The sequence below is a fragment of the Ursus americanus genome, chromosome 9 (assembly GCF_024610735.1).
Source record: "Ursus americanus isolate L20-20 chromosome 9, mUrsAme1.1.p, whole genome shotgun sequence".
NCBI classification, from domain to species: Eukaryota; Metazoa; Chordata; class Mammalia; order Carnivora; family Ursidae; genus Ursus; species Ursus americanus.
The window spans coordinates 3,350,431-3,376,540 of record NC_142135.1 but is presented as its reverse complement, the minus strand read 5'-3'; the positions used below and the strand labels follow the sequence as shown (position 1 = coordinate 3,376,540).

The 26,110-nt window shown below is 47.9% G+C and overlaps 3 protein-coding genes across 6 annotated transcripts in view; 1 reads left to right on the top strand and 2 right to left on the bottom strand.

The window, feature by feature from the left end:
* The window catches only part of TRAPPC9 (trafficking protein particle complex subunit 9), a 596,424-nt gene extending 594,532 nt beyond the window's left edge, over nucleotides 1–1,892 (bottom strand). The window contains exon 1 of the mRNA XM_087864581.1: nucleotides 1,876–1,892. The gene's annotated coding sequence lies outside the window, so the exon portion shown is untranslated. The remainder of the gene's footprint in view (nucleotides 1–1,875) is intronic.
* CHRAC1 (chromatin accessibility complex subunit 1) lies at nucleotides 1,258–19,159 on the top strand. 2 transcript variants are annotated; one of them, XM_087864592.1, is made up of 4 exons: nucleotides 1,258–1,527; nucleotides 3,183–3,309; nucleotides 8,347–8,405; nucleotides 9,616–19,159. In XM_087864592.1, the coding sequence occupies exons 1-3, from the start codon at nucleotides 1,381–1,383 to the stop codon at nucleotides 8,403–8,405; spliced, it is 333 nt and encodes a 110-aa protein (XP_087720718.1). In that variant the 5' UTR covers nucleotides 1,258–1,380; the 3' UTR covers nucleotides 9,616–19,159. The 2 variants fall into 2 exon arrangements, with proteins under 2 accessions (XP_087720718.1, XP_045634019.1); XM_045778063.2 differs by lacking the exons at nucleotides 8,347–8,405; nucleotides 9,616–19,159 and adding an exon at nucleotides 3,978–4,807 and having other exon boundaries at nucleotides 1,289–1,527.
* Nucleotides 9,238–26,110, bottom strand: part of AGO2 (argonaute RISC catalytic component 2) — a 111,527-nt gene continuing 94,654 nt past the window's right edge. For 2 of the 3 annotated variants that reach the window (XM_087864591.1, XM_045778062.2), the window contains 3 exons: nucleotides 22,555–22,656; nucleotides 21,491–21,690; nucleotides 9,238–21,211 (listed from right to left, as the gene is read on the bottom strand). In XM_087864591.1, the coding sequence (XP_087720717.1) occupies nucleotides 21,103–21,211; nucleotides 21,491–21,690; nucleotides 22,555–22,656 (411 nt within the window). In that variant the 3' untranslated portion in view covers nucleotides 9,238–21,102. The remainder of the gene's footprint in view (nucleotides 21,212–21,490; nucleotides 21,691–22,554; nucleotides 22,657–26,110) is intronic. The other variant, XM_045778061.2, reaches the window with a different exon arrangement.

Below are 26,110 nucleotides of genomic sequence, written 5' to 3'. Positions count from 1 at the left end.
ACATTCATTCAAGTCCACGGTTTTAACTACCACCTAGACAATGCTGTTTCCTCAGTTAAGTGCTCCAGCCCGAACTCCAGGCTTGAATGTTCAGTTTTCCGCTCAACACCACCACTAGTGTTTGACTAGTGTTCGTGCAATTAAAACTTAAGGTGCTCCAAACCAAACCTCTTGCCGAACGTGCTCCTTGGGCAGTGCTCCCCATCTCAGTACATGGCACCACCATCCTTTCAGTCACTCCACATCACAGGCAAGTCTTGGTGGCTCTATCTTCAAATGAGATCCCCAACCCTACTCCTTTCCATCTCACTCTGGCCTAACCCACCATCATCTCTGGCCCAGCCTCCTCACCGTGCTCTCTGCCTCCATTCCTGCCCCCCCCTCCCAGTTCATTCACACACAGCACCTAGAGTACTCCTGGTAAAACTTTAGTGTATCTCCTTACTCTTCCCAGGGCTTCCAGATTCATTTGGGAAGAATTCCAGGATTTACAAAGCCCTGTCTCCTACTCTTCTTTTTTCTAGCTCATTTCACCTTAGCCACACTGCATCTGTTTTTGTTTTCCTTTTAAGTAGGGGCATTTTTACGCAGGGCTGGAACTCACGACCCTGAGATCAAGACCTGAGCTGAACTGAGGATGCTTAACCGAGCCACCCAGACGCCCCTAGCACACTGGCATCTTATTCACGACTTCCAATCACTTTCTACCTGGTCTGTTTCCACCCTTTCAACTACCCCCTGGACTGTTCACAGTCAGCAGCCAGAGGGATCCGTTCACCCCTCTTCCCTCTTTTCTTAGAAGAAAAACCAGCAGGACCTAGGCCACGACTCCCTCTGTCCTCCTGCAGCACACGGGGTTCCACAGAGCGGTCCCCTCGAGCTTCCCTGAGCGGCTCTAGCCTTGGGGCCTGTGCCGGTGTGGTTCCCTCTCGCGGGACAGTGCTTTCTCGGTGCCTTCCGCCCAACCACTCTGGCTGACAATACCCGTTCCCCCGTATCTCTGAGCACCCCTTCCGCATATTCTCTGCCACTAGCAGGGCCCTCCCTGCACGCGGGACCGCTTCCTCCCTCTCCCCTTCGCAGCGCCGGCTCCGGGAGTGTGCGCGCGCCGCCGCATCCCCGCTCCCGCACGGCGCAGGAGCCAGGCGGGAAGCCCCGCTCGCGGCCCTCGGCAGCACCGCCCCGCTGGCCGCCCTTCGGCGCGCGGCATCTCGGGGCTTGTAGTCCGGCCCCGGAAGGGCGGCCGCCCGCTTCCGCGGCCGCTCCTCCCTGACACTACAACTCCCACGGGGCAGCGGGACACCGCTCCCGCACCCTCCAGGCCTGCAGGCCGCCTGCCTCGCGGCGGGTCCGGCGGCCGCCGCGGGGCGGGGCGCGAAGATGGCGGACGCGGTCGCGGGCAGAGACAAGTGTGGAGAGCCGCGGCTCGTGTCGCTGCCCCTGTCCCGCATCCGGGTCATCATGAAGAGCTCCCCCGAGGTGTCCAGCATCAACCAGGAGGCGCTGGTGCTCACGGCCAAGGCCACGGTGAGGCGGACCGCGCGGGGAGGACGGAAGGGCAAGGGGGCCGCCCGGAACCGTCGCGCCCCGCCCATCGAGCTCCGCCGCGCCGCCCGTGCCCCCGCTCGGCCAGCGCGCCGCCGGCTCCCCCTCGCGGGCTCGCGGTGCGCGCGCCCTCCGCGACTCGCCCCCGTACCCTCCCTCACGGCGCGCGCCCGCCGCCCCGCCCGCCGCGCCGCTCCCGTCCTCCCTCGCGCGGCTTTTGCCCACCCACTCGTCTTTCCTCGCTGCGCGCGCGGCTCCCGTCCTCCCTTGCGCGCCCTCTGCTCCTCCCACCGCGCCGCTCCCGTCCGCCTTCTCGCGCCTTTCGCCTACCCACTTGTGTCTCCTTGCTGTGTCGCGCTCGCCACCCGCAGCTCCCGTCTTCCCCTGCGCGCCCTCCGTCCCGCCCACCGCGCCGTTCCCGCCCTCCCTCGCGCGACGCGCGGTCTGCCGCGGGCTGACGCCGGTCTCGTGCGGCGTCTCCTCCACGCGCGTCACCAAACCCCGGGCACCGCAGCCTTCCCTTCCCTTGCTTTTGGCTTGTTTCCAGCAGCTCAGGGTTCAGTGAGAGGGCTTCGGGGGGAACCGCCCGACCCCGCCACTCGCGCACCCCTCCCCGCAGCCGGTCGGGGCGACCCCTGGCTAAAAGTGACGTTAGTTTTATAGCCTTTGGTACGTGCGCCCTCCTCGGTGCACAGTACAGAGCTGTCCGGTTTGATTGGGTCGTGATAGTGGGAGGCCACAACCCTTCCGTTACTGCACTGGGCCGTCTTTAAGCTGCAGTCGTAACCGCGTAAACTGCCCTTCGACTCTGCCCTCCACCGCTGGGGTTTCAGTGCGATGTCCCTGCGGTAGGGTGGACCGGGTTCTTGCCTCTTTCAGCCCAGAGTCGTGTTTTTTTATTTTTTTATTTTTTTATTACTTTAAGGGTAGACTTTAGCGCTTCATCAGTTGCATATCATACCCAGTGCTCCTTACATCAAGTACCCTCCTTCATGCCCATCACCCATGTATTTAGAGCCCCTTGGAGCATGTGGCCTTGGGACGTTTAGGTTTCCCTGTGCAGATTCATTCTTCGAGGATAAGGACGTAAGGCATAGGCAGGCACTTTAATTCTGTACTAACCAAACTAGAGGAAGTTAAAGTTAAAAACAGCGAGGAAGAGGCTCAGCTCAGGTTGTTGCTTCAGGGAAGGTGTTTGGCCAAAATGGGAAAGGTGGTCAGTGTTCAGCTTCAGGTTGTTGACCCTTGTAGGCAACCCACCTTAGACACAGTGTATTTAAATAGAAGACTGAAAATGTGTTCCTGATTCAAGTAGAATTTTTGAATGGTCTTTTGCTCCTTTAAAAAAAAAACAATAGTTTTTAAACATTTATAGTCCATTGTTGAATTACCTTGAAATATCTTCCCTATGTTAGAAATCTAAAATAACTTTAGGGAAGTGCCTGCTTCCCCACCAACATCGATACAGCTTTGTTTTCTTTCTAACCTGTTTCTCCTTTCCCCACTGATTTCCTGTAATTTGAGAAACCACAATAGTCTGCAGTCAAGTCATTTAAACCTAACGTGATTTAAAAAATTAAGTTCTGTGGTAAGTTTTCAAAGCATACCTTTCATTTTACTTTTTCATTTTGTTTTAGGAACTCTTTGTTCAATATCTGGCCACCTATTCCTACAGACATGGCAGTGGAAAAGAAAGGAAAGCACTCACTTACAGTGATTTATCAAATACTGCAGAGGAATCAGAAACTTTTCAGTTTCTTGCAGGTACTCAGCCTTTGAAACATTCTGGTTAAAACATGCATGGTTTACAGCTTTTTTTCCCTCACCCCCCCCCCCCCGCTTTCACTGAAATAGACTCTTTTTTTTTTTGCTGCTTTCTCCGAGTGCCAAAGTTTACCATGACCTGATACAGGAAGACATTTTTAGTTTTCTCAGAGTGTGTTCGTAGTGTGGTTCACCTAGAATGATAACGAAGTCAACAACCTGCACAAGGATGTTTGGCTGGCTCAGTGGCTGGGTGAGCCCGGCAGCCCACCCCCCAGACTCCTTACCATCGAAGGGAAAACTCTGGGCTGGTCTGCGTGGTCCTAGACACAGAGAAGCTAATGGCGGTTGTTGTGGACAAGCTGTGTGGGCCACAGCTAGAAAGAGCCAGCCGGCTCGTCTCAGGTAGGTTGAGCAGACCTGCTCAGTCAACACCGGCACATAGAGGAGCACATGATTTGCAGTCCGTGGAGTGGAAACAGGTCTTTAGCATTAGTCAGGAGGCAGTGCTAGTTTCCTGCTGTTTCGCCCAGAAGCTTGGTCAGAATTGTGTCTTGTTTTGGAAACTATTCTAGAGTTCAAAGCAGAACTAGCACGTTATGAAATTTTCATTGCTGTGTTCATGGTCTGCCAAAACCAATTGCTGACGTTAGCTTTATATTTTTAAGATATATTACCAAAGAAGATTTTAGCTAGTAAATATCTGAAAATGCTTAAAGAGAAGAGGGACGAGGACGAGGAGGAGAATGACAGCGATGATGGGAGTGACGGGGACGAAGCAGAATCCTAGACCAAACAGGAAGTGCTTTAGAAATCAGCCTGCTGAGGACCCTCCTGGATTAGCAGCATTGCTTGGAAGTAAGCACAACACTGTGACTTTAGACTCCTCACTTTTCAGAGACTTCAAGTACATTGGATTCCTTCCTGGCTGAGATAGAACACCTGATGTGCCCATACCATAAATGGCCAGAAGGAAAGTGACCCAGACAGCAGCCTCTCTCTGAGGGGCCCACGCTGCAGTTCAGGGGCACGGGGACACCAGGAGAGCTGCCTGTACAGTCAGGCCCTGACCATTGATCCACAGCTGTAAGCTGTAGAGACAGACAATTTTGCTTCAATTTTAATTTACAGATAGATTTTGAAGAGCTTCTAAACACCAGTTGTGTAAATTCATAGATGTATATTTGGAAATTAGTTCTTGTAAACAACTGGATGTAGTTTGAGCTAAATATATAGTTTATGGGTAGTATGTTACATTTGAAAATTTGAAGATTTGTCTAAATACTGCAATTTTATTAACTGTAAAGAAATAAATTTCTTTATTAGAAGCTTTATGTAGTTTTTTAGTAAATGCTTTGTGGAACTAGTTTTAGAGCTCTCTGTTGTTCTAATGTCTTGCTTATTACCTGAGACTTTTGCAAAATTTAAAAAGAAGCATTTCTAACACTCCCAGAGGGGGGAAAAATCTCAAGTCAATTAAATACAAGAAGAAATACTGCCTTTGCATAAGCATATTTTTCGTAAAAACATTTTAAAACATTTTGTATATTGAAAATCTCTCAGGGTGCCTGGGTGGCTCAGTGGGTTAAGCGTCTGCCTTCAGCTCAGGTCATGATCCTGGGGTCCTGGGATCGAGTCCCTTGTTGGGCTCCCTGCTCAGCTGGGAGTCTGCTTCTCCCTCCCCCTCTCCTTCTGCCCCTGCTCTCTCTCAAGTAAATAAGTAAAATCTTTAAAAAAAAAAAAAAAAGAAAAGAAACAAAGATCTCTCATTTTACTATTCCTTTCTTTACAAAGTAATTGTTTTTATTGTTCACAAGAGAAAACTATAAACCCTATTTTTTTTTTCCACATGGAGTAAATTTTTGGCTCTTGTCTCTTTACTTTTTTAAAAAATTGAGTTATAGTTTACATCTAGGAAAATCATCCTTTAATGTCTGATCTGTTGGTTATGTAAGTATCAATATATGGGACAGTTCCATCACCCCAAATATTCCGCTGTACCTTGGAGTCCCTTCCCTTATCCCCAGGCAACTACTGTTGTTTCTGTTCCTCTTGTTTTTAAAATTTTAAATTTTTAAGAAATCTACATTTTTTGTTTTTGTTTTTAAATATTTTTTTCATTTATTTGAAAGAGAGTGAGTGAAAGAGCATGAGCAGGGGGAGGGGGAGAAGCAGACTCCCCTGCTGAGCAGGGAGCCCAATGCAAGGCTTGATCCCACAACCTTGGGATCATGACCTGAGCCGAAGACAGTTGCGCAACCAACTGAGCCACCCAGGCACCCCCAAAAAATCCACGTTTCGATATACAGTTTTGAGCTTTGACAAATGCAGAGTTGTATAATGACCAGAAGATTAAACAGTTATATCGCCTCCCCCCAAATTCCCTACTGGTCAAATTCATTTCAGCCTTTTACCTTGGCAACCAGTGAGCTATTCTTTACTCATGTAGAAGTTCACAAACTTCTGGAAAGGGCCACATAGAACACATTCCAAGATTTGTGGGCTCCGTAACCTGTCACAGTTGTTGAACTGTGCCCTTGCAATAGCAAAGCCGCCGTAGGTGATACAGAAAGGAATGAACATGGCTGTTTTTCAGTGAAACTTCATTTCTGGGCACTGAAATTTGAATCCTCTCATTTTCACGGGTCATGAAATATTCTTTTGATCTTCTTGAAACATTTAAAATGTAAAAGCCATTCTTTAGCTTATAAGCCGTAGAGAAATGCAGTGGGCTGGCTTTGGCTCACAAACCGTGGTTTGCCGACCTGCCTTTCCCATGTCACACAAATGGAGCTCTGTAGCACAGAGCCTCTGCATCCAGCTTCGTTCGGGTGACGCGTAATGCACAGGAGACTCCCGGTTCTGCAGGTCCCCCTCCTTCTGCTGAATAGACTCCCATGTATATAGTAGTGTGTTTCTCTGTACCCCAGGTGAACAGATAACTCCCAATTTGGATTGTTTCCAGTGTTGATGATTACAAATAAAGCCCTAGAAACATTTGTGTACAGGTTTCATGTGAACATGGGATGTCCGCTTGAGTGAACGTACTTGCGTATAAACTTAGGAGTGGAATTGTGTATTTAAAGTTCATAAGAAACTGCCAGACTTCGGAAGTGGCTGTTCAGTTTTGCATTCCCACCAGCAGTAAATACGAGTTTCAGTTGCTCTGCAGCCTCTGCAAAACTTGGTTGCTTTTTTTTTTTTTTTTAATTTTAGCCATTTTCATGGGTGTAGGCTTTAATTTGCATTTCTGTAATGACAGATGTAGAGCATCTTTTTATTTGCTTAGTTACCATATTTTCTTTGGTAAAGTGTCCAGATCTTTTGCCCATCTTTTTATCGGGTTTTCTTTTTGTTGAATTTTGAGAATTTTATGTATTCTGAATACAGTCCCTTTGGTGGATTATGGGATTTGCAAATATTTTCTCCCAGTTTGTAGCTTGTCTTTTCCTTCTCTTGACAGCATCTTTCAAAGAGCAGAAATTATGACTTCTCTTTGAGAAGTTCTTAAGTGTCCAGTATATCAGTGTTTTTCTCTGGGGATCATGCTTTTCTTACATCTAAAAACTTGTCATCAAACCCAAAGTCACAAAGATCCGTTTATCTTTTTTTTTCCTTTGAGCCCAGTATGGGGCTTGAACTTCAACCTTGAGATCAAGACCTGAGCTGAGATCAAGAGTCGGACACTCAGCCAACTGAGCCACCAGGTGCCCCTGTGTATCTTTTTATTTAATTTTTATTGTTTTTGTTTAAACAATTATCTTTTTAAAAAATCTTATCTTTTTAAATTCCATGCATGGCCCTAGTATCTGTGCCTCTAGTAACATGTTGCTGTTTTAGAAATCCCCAGGAAAAAATACTGTATTTTGTGTCTAACCAGCTGAAACATTCTTACCCTTTCCTAAGCACTTCAGATCCAGTTATTTAGGGAGCTCCCCTCCTTCTTGGATCCTCCTTGCGCCACACGCCTGTCTGTTACAGTAGCTGGCTAACCCGTGTACTCATCATCTCCAGAGCCTCCTGCCTCTTCTGCACTGGTATCAGGTTACCAAAGCAGTTTTTGAAGATTCATCTTCCCTAGTCAGAAATGTTAAAAAATAGCTGATTACTAAAGTGGCTACTGGGGGCCACACCTCTTTTAATATTGTGTACCTTTTCATTTAATCCTCCCATCAACTTGTAAAGTGTCCGTGTTTTAAAAGAAGGGGATGGAAGCTCAGGCTAAGGAATTAGTCCAGGACACACCTAGGCAGTGGTGGAACTGGGATTCAAATCGCAGACTACCTTCTTCACTGGACCGTGCAGCTTAAAAAAGGACACGTTCTCCCCACTCCATGTGGGGTACATTTTTTTAAAAAAGATTTTTTTATTATTTGACGGAGAGAGAACAACAGGCATAGGGAGCTGCAGGCAGAGGGAAAGGGAGAAGCAAGCTCCCCATTGAGCAGGGAGCCCAATGCGGGGCTGGATCCCCAGTACCCTGGGACCATGACCTGAGCCAAAGGTAGGTGCTTAACCAACTGAGCCCCCCAGGCGCCCCATGTGGGGTACATTCTTAACTTGGCATTCAAGACCCTTCACACTGATCTTACTCTACTTCGTATCCTATAGTTATCCTATGTTTAACCTTCCATTCCTCCTGGTACGGGCTCCTCATCCTCTAGAGAACAAAAATATTCTCTAATCAAGCAGCTTTCTCTTAAGTGTTTTCCTAATTCATGTAACACCATCATACAGTTTGTCTTTTTTTTTTTTTTTTAAAGATTTATTTACTTTAGAGAGCATGAGCAGGGGGAGGGCCAGAGGGAGAGAGGAACTCAAGCATACTCCCAGCTGAGCGAGGAGCCCGTCTTAGGGCTCAATCTAAGCACCCTGAGAGCATGACCTGAGCTGAAACCAATAGTCAGACGCCCAACCGACCAAGCCACCCAGGCCCCCCACCATCATACAGTTTAATTAAATAGCAAGAATATCACATTAGCCCATATGTATTAAGTAAAGAGATGATAGATTTCTCATCACTTTCTTCTCTTCCAGTTTCAGCCAGCATGTCCCAGGGCCATGTCACAGAGGTGCTATCTGGTTTCAGATACTAAGTAAGTGAGAAGTACAGGGTCCTGGATATCTTAGGCGAGGGGTGGGGTGGGAAGAACTTCATTTTGATTTTGTTAGAAAAAACAAAAGACTAGAACAAAATATACCAGAAGTTTTAAGAATAATTACCTATCAGTGTTGTGATTATAAATAAAGCTTCATCTTCATGTTCATCTGAATTGTCACATTCTCTATAGTTAATACATATTCTTAAAATTTAGAAAATAGCCTTCAGCAAAAATGAAGTGTTGGGCTGCTTTAGCGACAATATCCATGCTTCCTAGGATTTTCAGCCATTATTTGGCTTCCTTAAGTCCAGCCCTCCTTTCCCAACAGCACATACTCTCCATGGTGCATACAGTGGAAGTCATGAACAGCCCAGACTAAGGCCACCAGGGACTGCAGAGCGGTAGCAGTACACGTAGGCAGAGGGAGTCGTGACCCAGCAGGATGCGAACCCTGGATGTGGTCAGCGCGGATTTCTCCCACACAACATGGACCTCAGGGCTCACACTTGACTGGGGCTTAGTTAAACGGCTTCTTACTTCCTCCTCTCGTGGCTGCTAGAGTAGAAACACCCCACTCCTCCTACCACTTTTATTTTTCCAATTCATTCCCGTGGTTTTCATCCCTAAACCTGAATTCTTAGGGAGTAATGCCCAACTCTTCTGAATACACTGTTCAAGGAATAGGCCCAATACTTGCAGACTAGGCCTCTAGACATCCATCATGGAAGGCAGGCTGCCACCTCGGAGACCTGGCATCGTAACCTGTGCAGAAGGAAGTGCCCAAATAAATCTGCAAGTAATTGAAGATCTTTGGGAGAGGCAGCTGTAAATATGAGGAATTTTATTTTATTTTTTGCTGACATACTATGAGGCAAAACAAAATTGACACCATACAAAATAACTTTATAAAATATCATTCACATATTTTATCAGATTTACAGCATTCTGTGCATGTTAAGGGTTATGTAAGGAGGTGAAAAAACACTATGCCAAACTTTTAGTATTAGTTTATATACACACAGTAAGAAACAAAACAAGTAACTGTTAGGTTTTCCATGAATTTATTGCAAAAATAGTGCAAACTACTTAACCTAGTAAGCTGTAAAACAAACTCGAAAGGACCCAGCTAAGCTTAAACACGACAATAGATGCTCAGTGTCTCAGCCTTTAGCTCTCTTCACCAGTTTATCTTTTGTCAATCCAGACCACTCCCCATCTGTTGGGTGAGGGTGAGTGCTGGGGATGGAGAAACACGACGACTGGCTCTTTGGAGACCAGAGCCATCCGGCTGCCTGATGCCAGCAGTTCCTTTAGGATCATGCTACTTACTCAATGGCAATTCTGTGAGGTCTGTGTTGAAAACAAGATGCCATCGTGTCTAAGTCCGACCTTAGGAAGAAGTTCTCCAAACCTCTTGATGACATGGAGAAAAGAATTAAGAAAGCAGCATGAACGGAAAGGACTGGGAACATTATTGTCTGCTTGCACACACGGTACCCTTTTTCTCAGGTATATTTGGGTAAAGTAGTATTCTACTGGTGGGCAACCTTTGAACCAGATACTGAAGTTAAAAAGACAAAAACAAAGGATACTATATCCCGACAAGGGTAACTTTAAAATTTCAACGGTCTATTGGGTTCCAAAAAGCATAGATCTAAAAACAAAATAATAAGAGCAAAACAAAATGCTACATATAAAAGCTAAAGAAACAAAATGCAGCATATTCAGGTTTTTTTTCTTGAGGTACCTACATAAATTTAATCGTCTGCCCCGAAGTACTCTTGTTAGGTCAAAGAACAAAATGCTGACGGGTGAGCCGACCGCGGGGCACTCATCACTACTGAGAAAGTGCAACAATGCCGATCTGTACATGCAGCATACTCACGGGGGGCGACTCTACGAAACAGCTGAAGTACTGACCTGATGGACGCTTGACAATGGAAACACTGAACTAGAATCATCCCATTTTTTCGAGATCCTGCAGTAAAAAGCCTCCCAAATCAACTTTCAAAGTTCTGCCACTAAGGAATGTTGGTTCTCTTGTAAAATTCAGAGATCTCTTTAAAATAGTAAAACTATATACTACAGGAAAGAGCCCTACTTTTTATTTTTTATTGGTATAAAATCAAATTCTTAAGACTCCAAAATATTATGTTACCTCCAAAGAATTAAGTTAAAAAAGATCACCATAGTAGGAAAAGTCTAGAATTGTAAACTGCCAAATATAAAAGCATGGGAAGTCATCGATCTCCTATCTTAGTTTCTCACCTGCCAGAAAGCTTGCCTAACTCCTGGCAAGCCCGGGCCTGCTGCTGAGCGCGGGCCTGTCCCCTCTCCAGGCGGCCGCCCGCGGGCGCCAGCACCTCCCCCAGGAGAGGTGGGTGGAGAACAGTCCACCGGCTGCGCGGGGAAACCAACTGGTACACAGTCCGCCAGAGGAGGAGGGGGACGCGGGCGGCCAAACAAGCCACACGGGAGTGCGCGAGAGCGGTCTGTGGCTGCCCCTTCCTTGGCACAGATGAAGAGCGAGCGTCAGTACATGCATAGAAGAGTCTGGAATTGGTAAAATGTTAATTTGCTCGTGGACGTCATTTTTTTTTTCCTTTTCACAAGAGGGCAGTTGGGATTTCAACAGACATGACTAGTTGGCTGGGGGTAATCTATCAAATTCCGTGACCAATTGGGCTTTTCCCCCACCTGCAACAGAAAGTATTTCATTTCATACGGATTTTTTCCAATGCATTAGGATTCAACACAAAAGGCACAAAATAAATAAAAATATTATTAAATAAACGGAAATTATGATTTCAAGCTTTGTGTGGAGTTACATCTTGCTGTTTGGTTACTTTTTCCAATTTAATCTGACAGACTTAGTAAATAGCACCCAACTGTTTAACTGAGGTAGGTCCACATTGTAAAGAAAGCTGGGTCCCCTCCATTTTAGGTCTAAATTGAAGATGCTTTTACAAAAACAAAAATCCATATAATCCTATGCAGAAGCGATGGCAGGTGGCACTACCTGAAGAAAGCTTAGAACGTGAGCAGGTTAGCAAGTAAGATGTCTGCCCAAATCATACTCTCCATGAGCCGTAAATAAATCTCGGACCGGAGGGAAAAAACCAAACCTTTAAAAGTAACCCTGAAAAAGTCTCTAGGCTTTCAGCATAGGTCTTCTTGACTGACTGCCACAGAAATGCACAATGGTCCATTTTCATCAAGCAATGGCAATGGCCAAGCCAGACCAGAGAGCGAGCGAGAGCGAGAGATCTGCATCACTGAAAGTTTCCCTTTGTAACTCTGGAGAAAAGACTGGGTGAATTATGATACAGCATCTTGATCTGAACAGTTTAAACTCACTGCCTAATATTTTTGCATACTCTGAAACTTACAAATTTAACATCTGATTAAGGCTTGAGTTAAAGTGGCATCACCGCCTAGCGTCATGCAAGCGTTGGACATCCTCAACACACGGAATGGTATGAAACGAGAGACAAGGACGTGAAGCCTCAGAAGTGTATTTAGCAGGTACTATAATTTTATAACGAATTTCACAATTCATGTAGCAAATGAGAAATGACACAGAGAGGCCAATGTGTATAAATACTAGTTTATACAGGAACTTTCCACTTACAAAACAGCACTGCACGGTTTCTCTACCGCAAGCACAAGACGCCGTCACAAGAGACCGGCCGCGCAGCTGTGACGGGGCCGCAGGCGGTGCGCACGGGGCCGCCCGAGGACGCCCTGGTAGCTGCTCAGCTCCTCAGAAAACAATTTTCAGTGGTCACAATACATTTTGATTCAAAATATCTTCTAAAATGTTTTATCGTGGGGGAAATTAAGAAGGGGCAAGATCCACCTAGGAACTTCTGAATTCATTTTTGGTTCTTTTTCAATTATTTTATAAAAATAAAATAAAACTAGAAAAGTTGATAAAACTCAGGGTTCAAAGCCCTCAGTACATATTAGGTAAGTAATCTGACGTGTACCAGAGGTAAGACGAATCTGATGGAGACACTACATTCTTTTCTTGTATTTAATGAGTAGCCACTTCGCTGCACAGAAACTTACAATGATTCTCTTAGAACTTTTTAAAAAGTAAAAAACTCACTTGCCTCTACGGTTATAAAACATGAATTCATACCTTCAACAACTACATTAAAATCCACTATCGATAAACTCAGGACTCAAATTTCAATTTAGTGCTAAACTACATACTTTCAGGATTTCAGTCACGTATATATTTGGCTTTGGAGAGGAACCAAAATTATGAACGTATCATCCCCCCCTGCAGCCAGCACCTCTGCCGAGGGAAAGACCATTGCCTTTCAAAATGGAGAGTTTGGTAGAAGGAAGGGCCAAGAGGAGCCGCCAAGAATGAGTTTCTATTCACTTTAAAAATAAATAACATTGGATTATTTCCCCCACTTAAAAGCAATACAATCATCCCTTGACAGGGACATCCCTTGACCCCTGACAGGGTGAGGTGTTTTGTTTTTTTTTTAATTAGACCATCAGCCAAGAAACTGCTCAATACCTGGCCTGGAAAAGTTAGAGATAAAAACGCGTTTCAGGCGCGTCAAACCTGGGAGTCCTCTATGCACGGCTCACCCAAGTCAGCAGCTCCCCCGCACACCACGGAACAGAGCGACACGAACGGAAAGCACCCCCAAATAAGGACAGTAGGACTGAATAGCACCTTACGTCTGAGGACTTCACACGCAATTCACAGAGACACGATTCCAATTCCTCTTCTAGAAACCGAGTTCCCTGACACTAAATAATGCTTGTTGAGTGACTCTGAGGACAAAACCACTGGGTTCTGCTGATGGCCATGGTCAATGCCTAAGAGACGGATCTTACACTGATTGCCTGGAATCCCAGTGGACGTGGACTTGGGAAGGAAGTCCTGCAGCTACGAGAACCTCACATTTTCCAACACGAGACAGTGCGCACAGGCATCACAGTTTACGGGGTCAGGAGCTAAGGAGCAGACGCAGCTTCAAAGGCAGAAGGTCAATGACTAACTGGTGGAATGGCACAGGCTTGCTTCCCAATAAAAACACAGCCCCAACATCATTCCGAAAGGACACTGAGGACCGGACTTTAAAGGCACAGAGGCTGAGACTGGGTCTTCCAGAACACGCTCCGTCTGGTACCGATGGGAGACCAGAGGAAGGCCTGGTGCCACCTGCTTCCAGGGTCCGAGGGCCCTGCCCTCTCCCACCCCCGAGATTGTTCCCACAGTCTCTAGAGAGTTCCAAGGAGCCTTGGCTCCCCAGTGCGAGCACCTAGTTCTGCCAAGTGGTGCCAAGGAGCCGAGCAGTCAGCCTGCAGCGCCCCCTGGCCCGGGTGTGTGGTGTTCTTGGGATCAACTCATGGCGTGAAGGACCTTGATTCAGGAGGGCGGCCTCAACATCTAGTTCCTGCAGACTCTTGAGGGGGAAGAGTTCGTATTTGGTGTTTTAGCTTTAACTCTGAACTACTTAAATCCAAGGAGGTTTGTAAATAGAAGATAATTCAGCCTCCTCCCTCCCCCCAAAAAGAGGACAGGAGCGAGGTGAGGATTCAGCTCTTCAGTCATAAACCACCAAGGGCGTTTCAAGATGTAAACACATTTAAATTTTTCACATCGACCAATAAGAGAAAAGTGTTAACAAAAGCACCAGTAATCTTCAGTTCCCTCTTTTCAAATAATTTTTCATGAATGCAAAGATGGTGGGAGAGGCCCACCCCAGGATCCTGGAGACATGTATGCAAAAAGCCGAGGGGCAGGTCTGAGTTCAACAGTTCACATTACTGAATCAAGGAGAGAGCCACTATACAGTGTCCCCCGCAACACCCTGACTGGGCTTCTGGTTGAAAATGAGGCCAACCCAGAGCCCCCCAAGCAGTTCCAGAAGCAGGTCAGCAGATGTTGTGGGTACCCACCCTTAACACCCATGCATCTTGGGGTGGGCTGTATCTACAAAAACAGTGTGATCGCAGAAGTACAAAACATTCTTAGAAAGACTGCAAAGGACACTTAGCTCTTTCAGAATTAAAGCATGCCATGTAGCATGGAAAGCATCAAAACCCCAAACAACAGTGCTAAAGGCAAAAACTTCCAGGTCATGTTATATCTGGAACCTCTCTGGGCCCACGTCCGTGTCTGATGAACGTCCAGTGAGAAAGCAGGGCAACCTCCACGCACCCAGACATGTACCTGCAAAACCACCTGCCTGTCCCTCAGGAATTTAAGAGCAAACCAATGGAGGTGTTTCGGGGCAAATTCGAACCTTCCAAAGATGAGAGAACGTAGAAAACCTAAAGACAAGATGTGAAGAAGGCAGGGGGTGACACCGACGGACCCCCCCCCACCCCCCGCCCAGTGCATGGGCAAAAGGACATTCTGACAGCAAAGTGGTTAATCACAAGGAGGGGTATTCAGGGCCATAACAGATTCTTTTGGGGTGACTGCCTGTAAGTTAGCATCAGAGGACCCAGGGTGCCGGCAGCGGGAGCTCCTACTTCAATGCTGCCGGTGGACCCTGTGTTCCTTTCAAACAAAGGGCCTTGGACGTGAACAGAACATTCTGCTTTCAAACCGTAGATCACATTTAAGCAGGGAGTGATGGTAACTCAAGGTTCCAAAGTCAAAGGTCAACTATAACTGCGTGGTTTTTGAAACCATACGGCCACTTCAGATGCATCATGTGCACAAGAGTCGGCGTTTCAGCACCTTCGTGGATTTACAGCGCGTATAAAGAGAGAGAAGAGAGCAGAGGGAGCCATTTTCAACCCATTCATGAGTAAAGCAGAGAAGAAAGTGCTTTCTTACAGCAAACGGGAAAGTGAAAAGCCAGGACAGCGGTATGTTTCAAGGTTCCACCACCCATGGCCCTGCGTGGAGATGCTCCTGCCAGCCCGTGAGGACCGTGTGGAAAGCTTCTCCATTTTTTTCAAGCTGGCTGCTTAGAACCCTAGATTATTGAGCCGGGCAGCCCTGAGGAGTCCCCGGTCCACCTCTGATACCTCCGAGGGGGAGAAGGGGACTGCCCACGGGTCACAGTATGGCACACATATTTTCAAGCCAGAACTGAAGAGAGAGATGTTCACAATTCAGTTTATTCAGGCAACATTTTGGCTATTTTCAGTGTGGATAGCTACGCTTAAGAGCAAACATGAAACTACTGAGAATTCAGAGGTAGCCTTTATCTGCATTTTTTTTTAAACTAAAAGGTATTTAGAAACCACCTTCTGTAGTGATTTGGCTAAGCCAATACATTCACTTTAGACAATAAAATGGCAAAATGTAACCAAAAAAGCATCAGGGAGGGCACGATGGCATCGACGCTACGTGAACACACGCTCATGACCGGTTTGGGTCTAAAGAGCTCCTTTGTGTCCGATACTGGGTAGCCTGACCGCGGTTACACACTGTGGGCTGGAGCACATACTTCTGATCTAGCAAGATCACAAGGCATAAAGGAACAGCACTGGATTCCAGGTCTCTCTAGCATCTATGGGTTACGCTGCAAATGACACTTTTGACACCACAGTAATCTCCCGGCTTCAGACTGATGGCTGACCAAAGAGAAGTGAGGGAGGCCCTCGCCAGCGGTCTATTCACATGGGCCACACAGATGCTTCCTAACCAGACCGTCAGATGCTGGACGGGACTAGAAGAAAATGCATTAAGGAGCCATGGAAAACAACAAGGAATTAAACAGACCCAAAAAAGTGTTCAAAGGATTTATAATTAATCCTCTTAAAATCAAATCTTCAGACCTCAAGGGGAGAGCAGACTCTCCTTTCAATAGATTTCGAACTTCCTTTCCGAGAAACAAGAGCACGAGGCTAATTTGTCCTTCATGAATGGTCAACAGACACATGGCTACGGAGGCAGAGCGGAGTCCACACAGTGCTCACACGTAATACTGAAAACATGGCAGTCCTGCTACAACAATGCGACATGTTGTGTTCATACCATTTTTGCTAACCTAAATCTATTTACAATCATTTCAGACAAGTACAGCAGATGCAAAGTTGGACATAATAAAAAGGAAGTTGTCGAAAAATCAGTGCAATTATTTTGAGTTGAAAATTTTCCTTACAAAAGAGTCCGCATGTGTGTGTAACACAGACAGCCCCATCACAGCGCACATGCACCGTGCCTACGCCAAAAACACGTCACCGCCGCCGAGCCCGCAGGCCGGGCAACCAGAGAGAATCTTCTTGGTTACTTTGGGGAAGGGCTTAAAATATAAATAAAATATTTGCATTCTGAAAGTGAGGCGCACAAACACTGAGGAAGTTTCTGTTTATTGTACATTCCTTTCTCATGAGCGTGAGAGATGAGTCAGAGAGAGGTCACAGGGAGATTTCTATGGCTTGTCTGGGCCACTGGGATTGTCCACTGTCTGGATTATGTCAACTTCTAAAGCTCCTCCTAATGGAACTGCCTTAGGTGTAGGAAAATGCCCATGAGAAATCCTTTTCACTGTCCACCAGATCAAAGTCCCACTGAAGGGGAACATCCAGATCCTGACAGCGTCACAAAACAAGCCAAGTGCTTCCGTGACGGCGGGCAACCAAGAGCAGCCGTCCCAGCCCCCCGGGCTTCCCCCAAGACAGTCTGGTGTCCCAACGGCAGGACGCTTGGCTGGTCTACCCTTAACATATTGTATCAAATATAGAATTTGACTGAAAAACTGCCTTGTAAAAATAAAATTTAAATCACCCTGCAGATCAATGTAAAATTACATTGCTGCATATATAAGAAAAACAATTCATCCAGAAAAATTACATTTGTGGCTTTCAAAAATAAATCATCCGGCAAACTTGCAGGTAAACATTAGGCAATTTATAAAAGTTGGGGAAAATAATTTCTATCATATCCATCAGGTACCACATGCACTGGGATATCCACATCGGCCAAATCGAACCAGAGCAGAAAGAAAAAAATAAATACCAACATTTGCATTTCACAACAATAAAAATAACATACAATATAACATCAGTAAAACCACCCCCCCAACCCTGCTGTAGGAACTGAACTCAAACTGTCTTTTCCAACGAGCATTCCATAACCAGGGGTAAACATCAGTAATTGCAGTGACCACGGCCAGCCTCCCAGAGCATGGACGTCACTGTTCCCGCGCGTCCCTCTCGGGCAAGCCCGCCCAGCGGCCAGGGGTTGCCTGGGGCTCTAGAGTGCAAACATTCATCCGAGGGAGTGTGAGAACACTACCGAAACACAACATCACCTTAAAAAGTAAAAGCAGACCCTACAATGTTGTATCACAAGAGTATATGTGAAGACGTCTCAAAACCCAAACCCAAACCCAAACCCAAACCCAACAATCCCTTTCTAAAAGTCAGGTATGCCCAATTTTACAAAAATGCATCGGAACTAGGAAAGTCTGAGCTTGGAGAACACAGACAGGATGGAATCTCAGCGTCACCGAAGGATGCTTCCAGAACGCGTGGCCGTCCGCAGCTCCCTGGGCTTCCTTCATCGCTCTGCCACTAGGGCGACGGCGGGGCAGACAGAATGGACAGTGGTGAAGGGATGGGAACGGTCATTCTTCTTAAAGTGAACATCTTAAAATCTAGGAAGAGTACCAGTATAAGAATCTGATTGGGAGACCTCTTTTAAAGAGATGAGATAAATCCCAGTTTTTCTTTTAAATGAATCCAGATTTCTGCATCATAATTTTCACATTCAGTTTGCTTAAACCAAGGCACACCTTACTTAACAGTGGGGTAGGGCAAAGCCAGCGCGCAGACGCCTCTCAAGTCTGCATGGGCCCCAAGCCTCGGGCGACCCAGCGCAGGCGGAGGACAGAGCTCCCCTGGGAGCCTGGGAGCCCTCTTGGGGCCACTCGGGCCGAGGCAGCCCTTGGGGTGGGAACAAGCCCAGTCAGAGATGGCCGAGGGCCCCTTCGGGCTTCCACGGGAACGGGGCTCAGACTTAGTCTACTGCACTTTGAGGTTTTATGCTGTCTCAAAATTTATCCTAATAATGGGGGGCGGGGGCTGGTAGAAATTTGGGGAAACAATTATTTACCTGAGAAATTGTAACTACAGCCATTTGAGTTCTGAATCATCAGATGTGTACAAAGGTATGCAGCTAGCCTAGCTGGAGACGTTTGGTCTATTAATGCTTTTAGTATTAAAAGTTTTATAAAACAAGCAGAGGGCTATAAAAAGTACCCTTCTCAAAGTACTTTGGCCCACTAAAAGGAAAACCTTTCCTTCAAAAGAATAAAAAACATTTTAGGTCTAATTTTCCGCCAGCTTGCGATCTTTCCCGGGGGTTAGCTTAGCGAGCCTCCGCCTGCGCTGCCCGCTGGGCCCCCGGAGCCCGAGGGAGAGGACTCCTCGGGATGCGCTGGATCGGGGTCCGCGGACTTCGGGCAGCCCCGGAGCCCTGCTTGATAGCATCGAATACAGACACCCGGCCCCGGCCGTGGAGATCGGATCCGGGAGTCGGCATTTTCGCCAAGCACCACCGCCCGCCTGACCACCGGGACCCTGCTGCGGGGAGCGCAAACACACCTTTGAGACACATGGTTCTAGATGACCCTAAAAATGGCTGAAAACTAACCTAATCGCAGATTTCAGAAGTGTATTCGTGAAAAGATTCCCTCCTTACTTTGAACGCTCCTGGTAATTGAGGCCAAGAGTGTACTGGTATCCTTCTGAAAAGAGGAGAAATTGCCACTTGCCAATAAAACGACAGGGAATTGCAACATATCTCAGGCTTCTGTTCATTTAAAAAGACCGAAAAAAAAAAAAGTAAAGGAAAAAAAAAAAACCCAACCAAAAAAACAAATCCCGAAACAAAAAAGATACAGCAAGAAGAGGCTAATGCCATTAGTAAGACACCCACACGCACACACCACGCCGAGTATGTATCTTCACAAATAATAGTCACCCCTTTGTCACCGCCACCAAAACCTAGGCCGAGCGCCCACTGCAGCTTCGCCCGCAGCTCCCCGCCCCTCCCGCGCCCCGAGCCGGCAGACAGGACCACAGAGGCGGGCGCCTTCTCCAGCACGAGGCGCCCCGTCGGGACCCCCGCTCCGCCGCAGTGCCGAGGTAAATGTGAGGCTGGGCTCGGGGAGGGCCGTCAGCAGGGACAGGGGAACCGACAGAGCACAAAGCAGCACTAGGGGAAGGCTCGTCTCCTTCCCAGAATCTCTACATTGAACGTGGATTTGATTTTTTTAAGAAAGTGTCTACGGGGACAAACAAACAGCCCACTCAGCACAAACAGAGTTGTCCGTTGTTACCCTTCTCACGTTGTCCATGGCATCGCACTTAGTGCAACGGTTTCTCAGTGGGCAAACCCACATCTGGGGCCCAGAACGCAAATCTCTTCTGCGGGCTTTGCAGTCAGCCACCTCCGAGCGGGGCTCGCCAGCTCTCTGCGCGCTTCAGTGCATAGATCCTACGAAACTCGTCTAACAGAACCAGACACACAGAGGTACACTCTGACCCACAGACTTGTTTCCCAGGAATGGAAGAATAAATACATTCCATTTGTGCTTAATCGGCTGAGCAACACACGGGGACAGGAGGTGGGGCGGCGGCCACCGCGCCTGCGCTCGGTCCTCCTGCAGGTACAGGCTACGAGATCTAGGCGGGGGGAGGCGGGTGGCGGTCACATTGACTCAGTTGCATACTCCTGCATGTCAGCACTGAGAACCACAGGAGGTGGTCCAGTCTCCAGGCTCCAAAACACTCTTGATATGCTAAACAGATCACAGTAAGCACCCCGTAGTCAATAAAATGAAAAACAGCATCTATCTATCACATGAATACTGCAAACCAGATATATATATTTTTCTCTTACATTAAAGACATAACAGTGAAAAAGGATTGTACTGTATTTATCACCACAGACCCGTATTCTTTAGAAACTTTGGAAAATAAATGTCACAGTCCTATAGGACAAATCTTATGATTAGACTGTCGGCATATTGTCTTTTTTCTTTTTTTAAATAAATTTTTATTAAAATGGCACTTGTCTGCCAATCTCTCTGGACCTATAAATGTTGTAAACACACACGGCCCATCTTCTGCCCCCGCTCCTTATTTCAAGCTGAGTGAAAGGCGGGCAGTGGCAGGACAAGACGCCGGTGGGCGCCTTGGCGGGCCACCTGCCCTCGGTCCCGAAGAGCTTGTGTCAGCCCTGTCAGGAGCACACTAGTATCACTCTCACATAAACTTTAGTGACCACCTCAGAATGCTCAAGGCTTTAAAACCACAGCCGTGCTCTCTGTTGCTTTCGCTCTCCGAGAACGTTCACAGCTAGTTTGAGCCCATCAATTTCATAGAGAATCATGTGTTAAAAACAAGTAAATTGAATGACCAAATAAATTAAAAATGTTTTAAAGCCCTGAGTTCATAGACTGGTTTTAGGAGATTTTTAGGAAACACGGGACTCTATTTTAATAAGCAGCTTATAGATTTTGGCAAACCATATTTCCTGCGACAATGGGGTCTCATACAGGTCTGCAGTTCAAAATCCAAGTCTGAAATCTGGGACGGAAGGCATTCTGGAAAATGGAGAATCTACTAAAATCAATGATGTCTCATGTTCGATGCTGGCTGTCACGGAAGGGCTGGGCATCTGTTGGTCTGAGTGTAGCTGGTCTCATGTGAATCCAACTCGGTACACAATCGTAAACACTAAAACATGTCAAGCAAAGTACATGGTGCGCAGCGTGTCCTGATGGACCTGGACTGCCTTGGCCAACGCTTGATGGTCTCGTCCGTTACTCTGCCCGGAGGTATGGCTTCCTTCAGCACTGCAGGGACAGAGGGACAGACAGAGAGAGAGAGTGCAGCCTTTAACGCACCCTGAGGCAGTGCACTGGTAACTAAGTTAAGACGAGGTGCCAGCCATCTGGGGAGGTGGCCACGCGGCTACCAGGAGGCGGTGAAGATGCTGCCGTCTGGGTGTCTGTGTCACGCGTGGCTCCAGCCGTCGTGGCCCCCCTGCTTCTCATTTTGAACATGCAGCTGCCAAAGCCGGTTTCAGAAGCGACCCCTGCCGTGCCCCCCGCCAGGAAAGGCACACCACTCACCTGTCATGTTCTTTGTCCACCAGGTGGTACCTGGCCCGGAAGGCCACCAGGTGGGCGTAGTATGCTGGCGCCGGGATGGACACGGAGCGCGTGCAGCGCACGTAGGTGTGACACAGCTGGTAGGTGAGGATCTGCAGCTCATCGGAAGAGAAACGATTGTCATCCCAAAGCACGTGATAGTGGGAAGGCCTGCTTGTTCCCTAAAAGCAGATCAGAGGATCAGAGGAGTGAACGTGCGAGCGAGAAGTCCAGAACTCACCTACACGAGGGCGCTGCTGCTAAGCCATGCGTCCGTCAGCCCCCTTACGAAGGACTCTGTGGGAGAACGCTTAGGGGCAAAAACCTATGGGCCTCTTCACCGACAGAGGCCAGGAGTCATGAGGTGACGGTGGGCCACATGGTGACCTTCCCTGTATGTCCTGCAAACATGTGTGGCGGGAGACAAGGCCGAACCCCACTAGGTGGGCAGGAGTTGATTCTGAGTCAGCACCTCCGTCACCTGCCGCCCTTCCCGCGGCCTCGTCACGGCTCCCGTCTCAGCTAGCTCATGACGCTCCGTGCGCATGGGCCGCCCTGGGGCCTCACCAGCGCACCTCTGCACGCACTCCTTCCGCCTGACCTCATCTTATCCAAAATGGGAACCCTGGGGGCGCCTGGGTAGCTCAGAAGTTAAGCGTCTGCCTTCGGCTCAGGTCATGATCCCAGGGTCCTGGGATCGAGCCCCTCATCGGGCTCCCTGCTCGGCGGGAAGCCTGCTTCTCCCTCTCCCACTCCCCCTGCTTGTGTTCCCTCTCACGCTCTCTGTCAAATAAACAAATAAAATCTTAAAAAAAATAAATAAATAAAAAATAAAATGGGAACCCTGATGACAGCATGCCAGTGGGTCCTTCCTCCCAGCACCCCACACTCCCCACCCTCACCTGTTCCCTGACTACCTGCCCAACTCCCCTACCGCGCCCACCAGAGAGCTTGGCACGAGGCTCGCGCTCTGCGACTGTTTGCGGAGCATGTGGACCACGTCGCAGAGACACGGAGACTGCCCAGCGGGGACCCTCAGTCCTTACCTGGATGCCAGCGTGACTACACAGGTAGAAGTCAAACTCGGTCGGGTGGGTGATTTTCGTGTCCACAGTTGTGCCTGCTGGAATGTTTCCACTTTTCCCAACCTTCGGCAATACAGGAACCCATTAGACATGTCCAGGGACAACAATGGAAAGCAAGCAAGCACATCAGCCTCGCCCTCACTGCTTCTGATGCTGGTCCTGCCTGACCGCAGGCGGCCCCATCTCTTAGTCTTTAAGTTGGCAAACACATTTGCTCAGCATGACAGCACTAAGAACTTCACAAATACTGACCCCTAGAAGTAACTAAATTCTGTCCTATGAGGGCTGCGGTGCTCTGTCCCCACATCTTGTAAAGGCTCAGGAGAGAAATGCAGTTGTGTTCCCTTCACTGAGCAAACTGTGTGTAATGCTCGAAGGGCTCCTTCGTTACTGTTGAGGTCACCGACATACAAATCTAAGACCATGCACGGTGGACACCTGACGGGTCATCGTCCGTGTCCACGCACACACACACCGAGCAGTCCAGGCAGAAGAGCCAGGCCACCCCGAAGGCCGTCAGGAACGCCCACACTCGCTGGCTCGATCACCAGCGCCCAAAGGGGCACGCTTTTCCCCCAGAGACCACCCGAGAAGCAGGGGTGTGGGCTGGGCTACAGATGAGCTCACGCTACCGAACTCTCCAGTGTACGTTCCAGGATCACGAAGTCGCTGAACACCCAGCTGCTGCTGCTGGGGCAGCAACGACGCTGAAGCTCTGGAACCAGACCCGTGAGCAGGAAGTTGCTGACCTCTTAGTGATGTGACTTTCGAATATACACGCGCGCAAGAGAAAGCCCGGGGTGACTCCCGAGCACCTTCAGGGATGTGTTTTACTTCTTGCCAACCTTTTTCACACCTTCTAATTTTTAAAAGTAAAATGTTTGCAAACAGTGCCCCCCCCCCCGCTTCCCTTCCCTGTGGCGTCTCCGACTGAGACCCCATCATTCCCACCTGTACTTCTATTTTGTGCTGCACATGTTAAGTCTCCGTTAGCCCTGTACTGTTACTTCGCAGGTCTTCAGACTGTGCGCGTGGATCATACATTCTGCTACCTGCTGTTTGTGTTCAGTATTTACAATTTTGAGATGTAGTCATGTGACACATATGGTCTATCCTGGTCATTGCTGTGCATGACGCCAGGAGAGGAATCCGTCACAACCCTTCCTCCTGTCAGTAGACAGACTAAGTGTTTGCTATCAGAAACAACGCTGCAAGAAATATTCTTCTACGTGTCTCCTTATACACACGCAGGAGGGCTTCTCCAGGGCTCACGTCCAAGCTGGCTCACCAGTCTGCACTCCCATTGAAAGCGTAGGCGAGTCTTCATAATCATGCATTTCCTCTGTACCAAGGACGCTGCAAAGTGCTTAGTGTCTTAGCTCAGCTCACCTTCCCAACATCCTTCGGAAGGTGCTACAGAGAGCCTGACACCCGTGGTCATGCAGCCCGGATGCTGAGGGGTGGCCTACAGCCAGGCTGTCTGGCTCCAGACCCGTGCTCCTGACCACGGCCCAGCACCCACATCCTTGCCAACACTTGCTGCCATCAGGATAACTTCGTGAGCTCCCCCCAACGTTTCCATTCTCTGAAAAATTTTGTAAGATTATTCTTTGATGGTTTGGTAAAACTTGCCTATAAAAATCTGGATAAACTTCACAAAATAAGCTAAGCAGTTTATTTTTTCCTACTCTCTGCCACACGTTAAGATCATCTATTCTTGAAGGTTTGGTGAAGCTTGCCTGTAAGACTCTCTGGGCCTGACGCCTTTTGGAAATGATGATTAGATTATCCTCTGGAGCTGATTTTAGTAACTTGCGTGATTCCACAAACAACTGTATCTATTTCTTCTAACTCTTCTAATGTATCTATCAGCATAAAGCTGTTACTATCCCATAATGATTTAAGTAACACATCCCCCTTCTGGGGTCATAGTCCTCTTTTTGCTCTTAATATTGTTACAAGTATGCTCTTTTTTCAGTGTTGAGTCTTGCCAGGTTTATCCAGCCTCAAAGAAGCAGGTTTTGTGTGTTAATCGGCTCTGTCTTCTTCTCCTTCATTATCTCCATTCTGAGTGGGGCTGGGGGGTAGGAACAAGCCGACTTTGAGCCCTCGTGACTCCTGGCCGGGACAGTTTATAGGCAGAGGAGGGAGGGAGCCCAAGCACACGGACTCCTCAGCCTTCCCTCCACGCCCAGGACTGGCAGCTCTTCTGTCCTTGTACCTTCAGGCTCACTGGATGGTTCTCTTTCTTATTTTCCAACCGATGTATCTAAATCTGTCCTCTTCTCTCCAAGAACTGCTTCAGCTGCACTGCATAAAGTCTGACATGAAATTCTCTTTTCATTCAGTTCTGATTACTTCGTAATTTTTATTTCCTTTGCATGTTTAATGCGTGTGCTACTTAGGAGTGAATTTAAAATTTCAGGCTTTCTTAAATGTCTTTTTAGTTCTACTGCTGATTTAAAATTTAATTGTATGATTAAAAAAAAATGTAGTTTGCCCAATACTGGGGTTTGCAAATCTCCCAAGATCTCCTTGTGACCAGGTACAAGGCAATTTTCACATGCCTTCCACGGGAACTCAACTGTCGACGGCTGGCCTCTAACCGCGAGATCTGGCCTGGTCATTTCGCCCTTCCAGTTCCCAGCCTTTACTCATTTGTACCTGCTCCGGTTTCCGACGTGGTGTGTTAAAATACACGTCTCTGATGGGGATTTGTCAGTTTCTTGCCTCACTGTATTTTTTCCCTTTACTTATTTTTAGGTCACTGCATTCGGTACATCCGAGCTTGCAGCTGTGAGACCTTCTTGCTGGATCATCCCTGTGATTGTGACGAAGTTTCTCTCACTAGCAATCTGTATCTTGTCTTTCATTTAGACCATCAGCATCTCTCCCCTGCTGTGCCTTCTCTGGCGCGTGGGTACTGAGCAATGGGAGGGCTGCTGGTTCTCAGTGTAGTGTCTCCTTCCCTTCTGGGAATGTCCCTTTTCTTAGGCGGCTACCTGATGCTGTGCAGTTTAGGACAGCAGTCTATGGGTAGGGTTATTTTTACTTCTCCTGTTGGAAACATGGAAAATACTTTTAACTGGAAGACCCCTACCTTTCCCAACTGTGGCGATTTCTCAGCAGTTTCTCTATAAACCTTGCATCCTTCTCATGCTCATTCTTCTTACTCTTGGGTGCCCGGGAGCTGCCCCCTTGGCTGGGGTCCCCGGGGCCACCTTCAGCACTCCAACCTCCCCCCGAGGGTCCCCAGCTGGCGGTATCCCACCCACTCTGCCCACTGCCATGGCTGCCACGGCCTTTTTCAGAGCCAGATCTTTGGTAATTTCTTTACTGGACAAATGATATCTCCTGCCCAGTCCTGTCCCAGGCCTGTGGGATTTCAGAGGTCCAAATGTCTCACCGGACTGAGGAGAGCCCTCCTCCAGTGCTTAAGGCTGGTTCTCCATGCAGCCCCTCTGAGGACAGGGTCTCCCCAGAAACCCAGGACAGCAGCAGTGTCGGCACGGGCCCC

Coding starts and splice junctions, on each gene's coding strand:
- CHRAC1 (XM_045778063.2), top strand. CDS start 1,381: ATGGCGGACGCGGTCGCGGGCAGAGACAAGTGTGGAGAGCCGCGGCTC. Junction 1,528..3,182: donor TGCTCACGGCCAAGGCCACG/GTGAGGCGGACC, acceptor ATTTTGTTTTAG/GAACTCTTTGTTCAATATCT. Junction 3,310..3,977: donor AACTTTTCAGTTTCTTGCAG/GTACTCAGCCTT, acceptor TATATTTTTAAG/ATATATTACCAAAGAAGATT.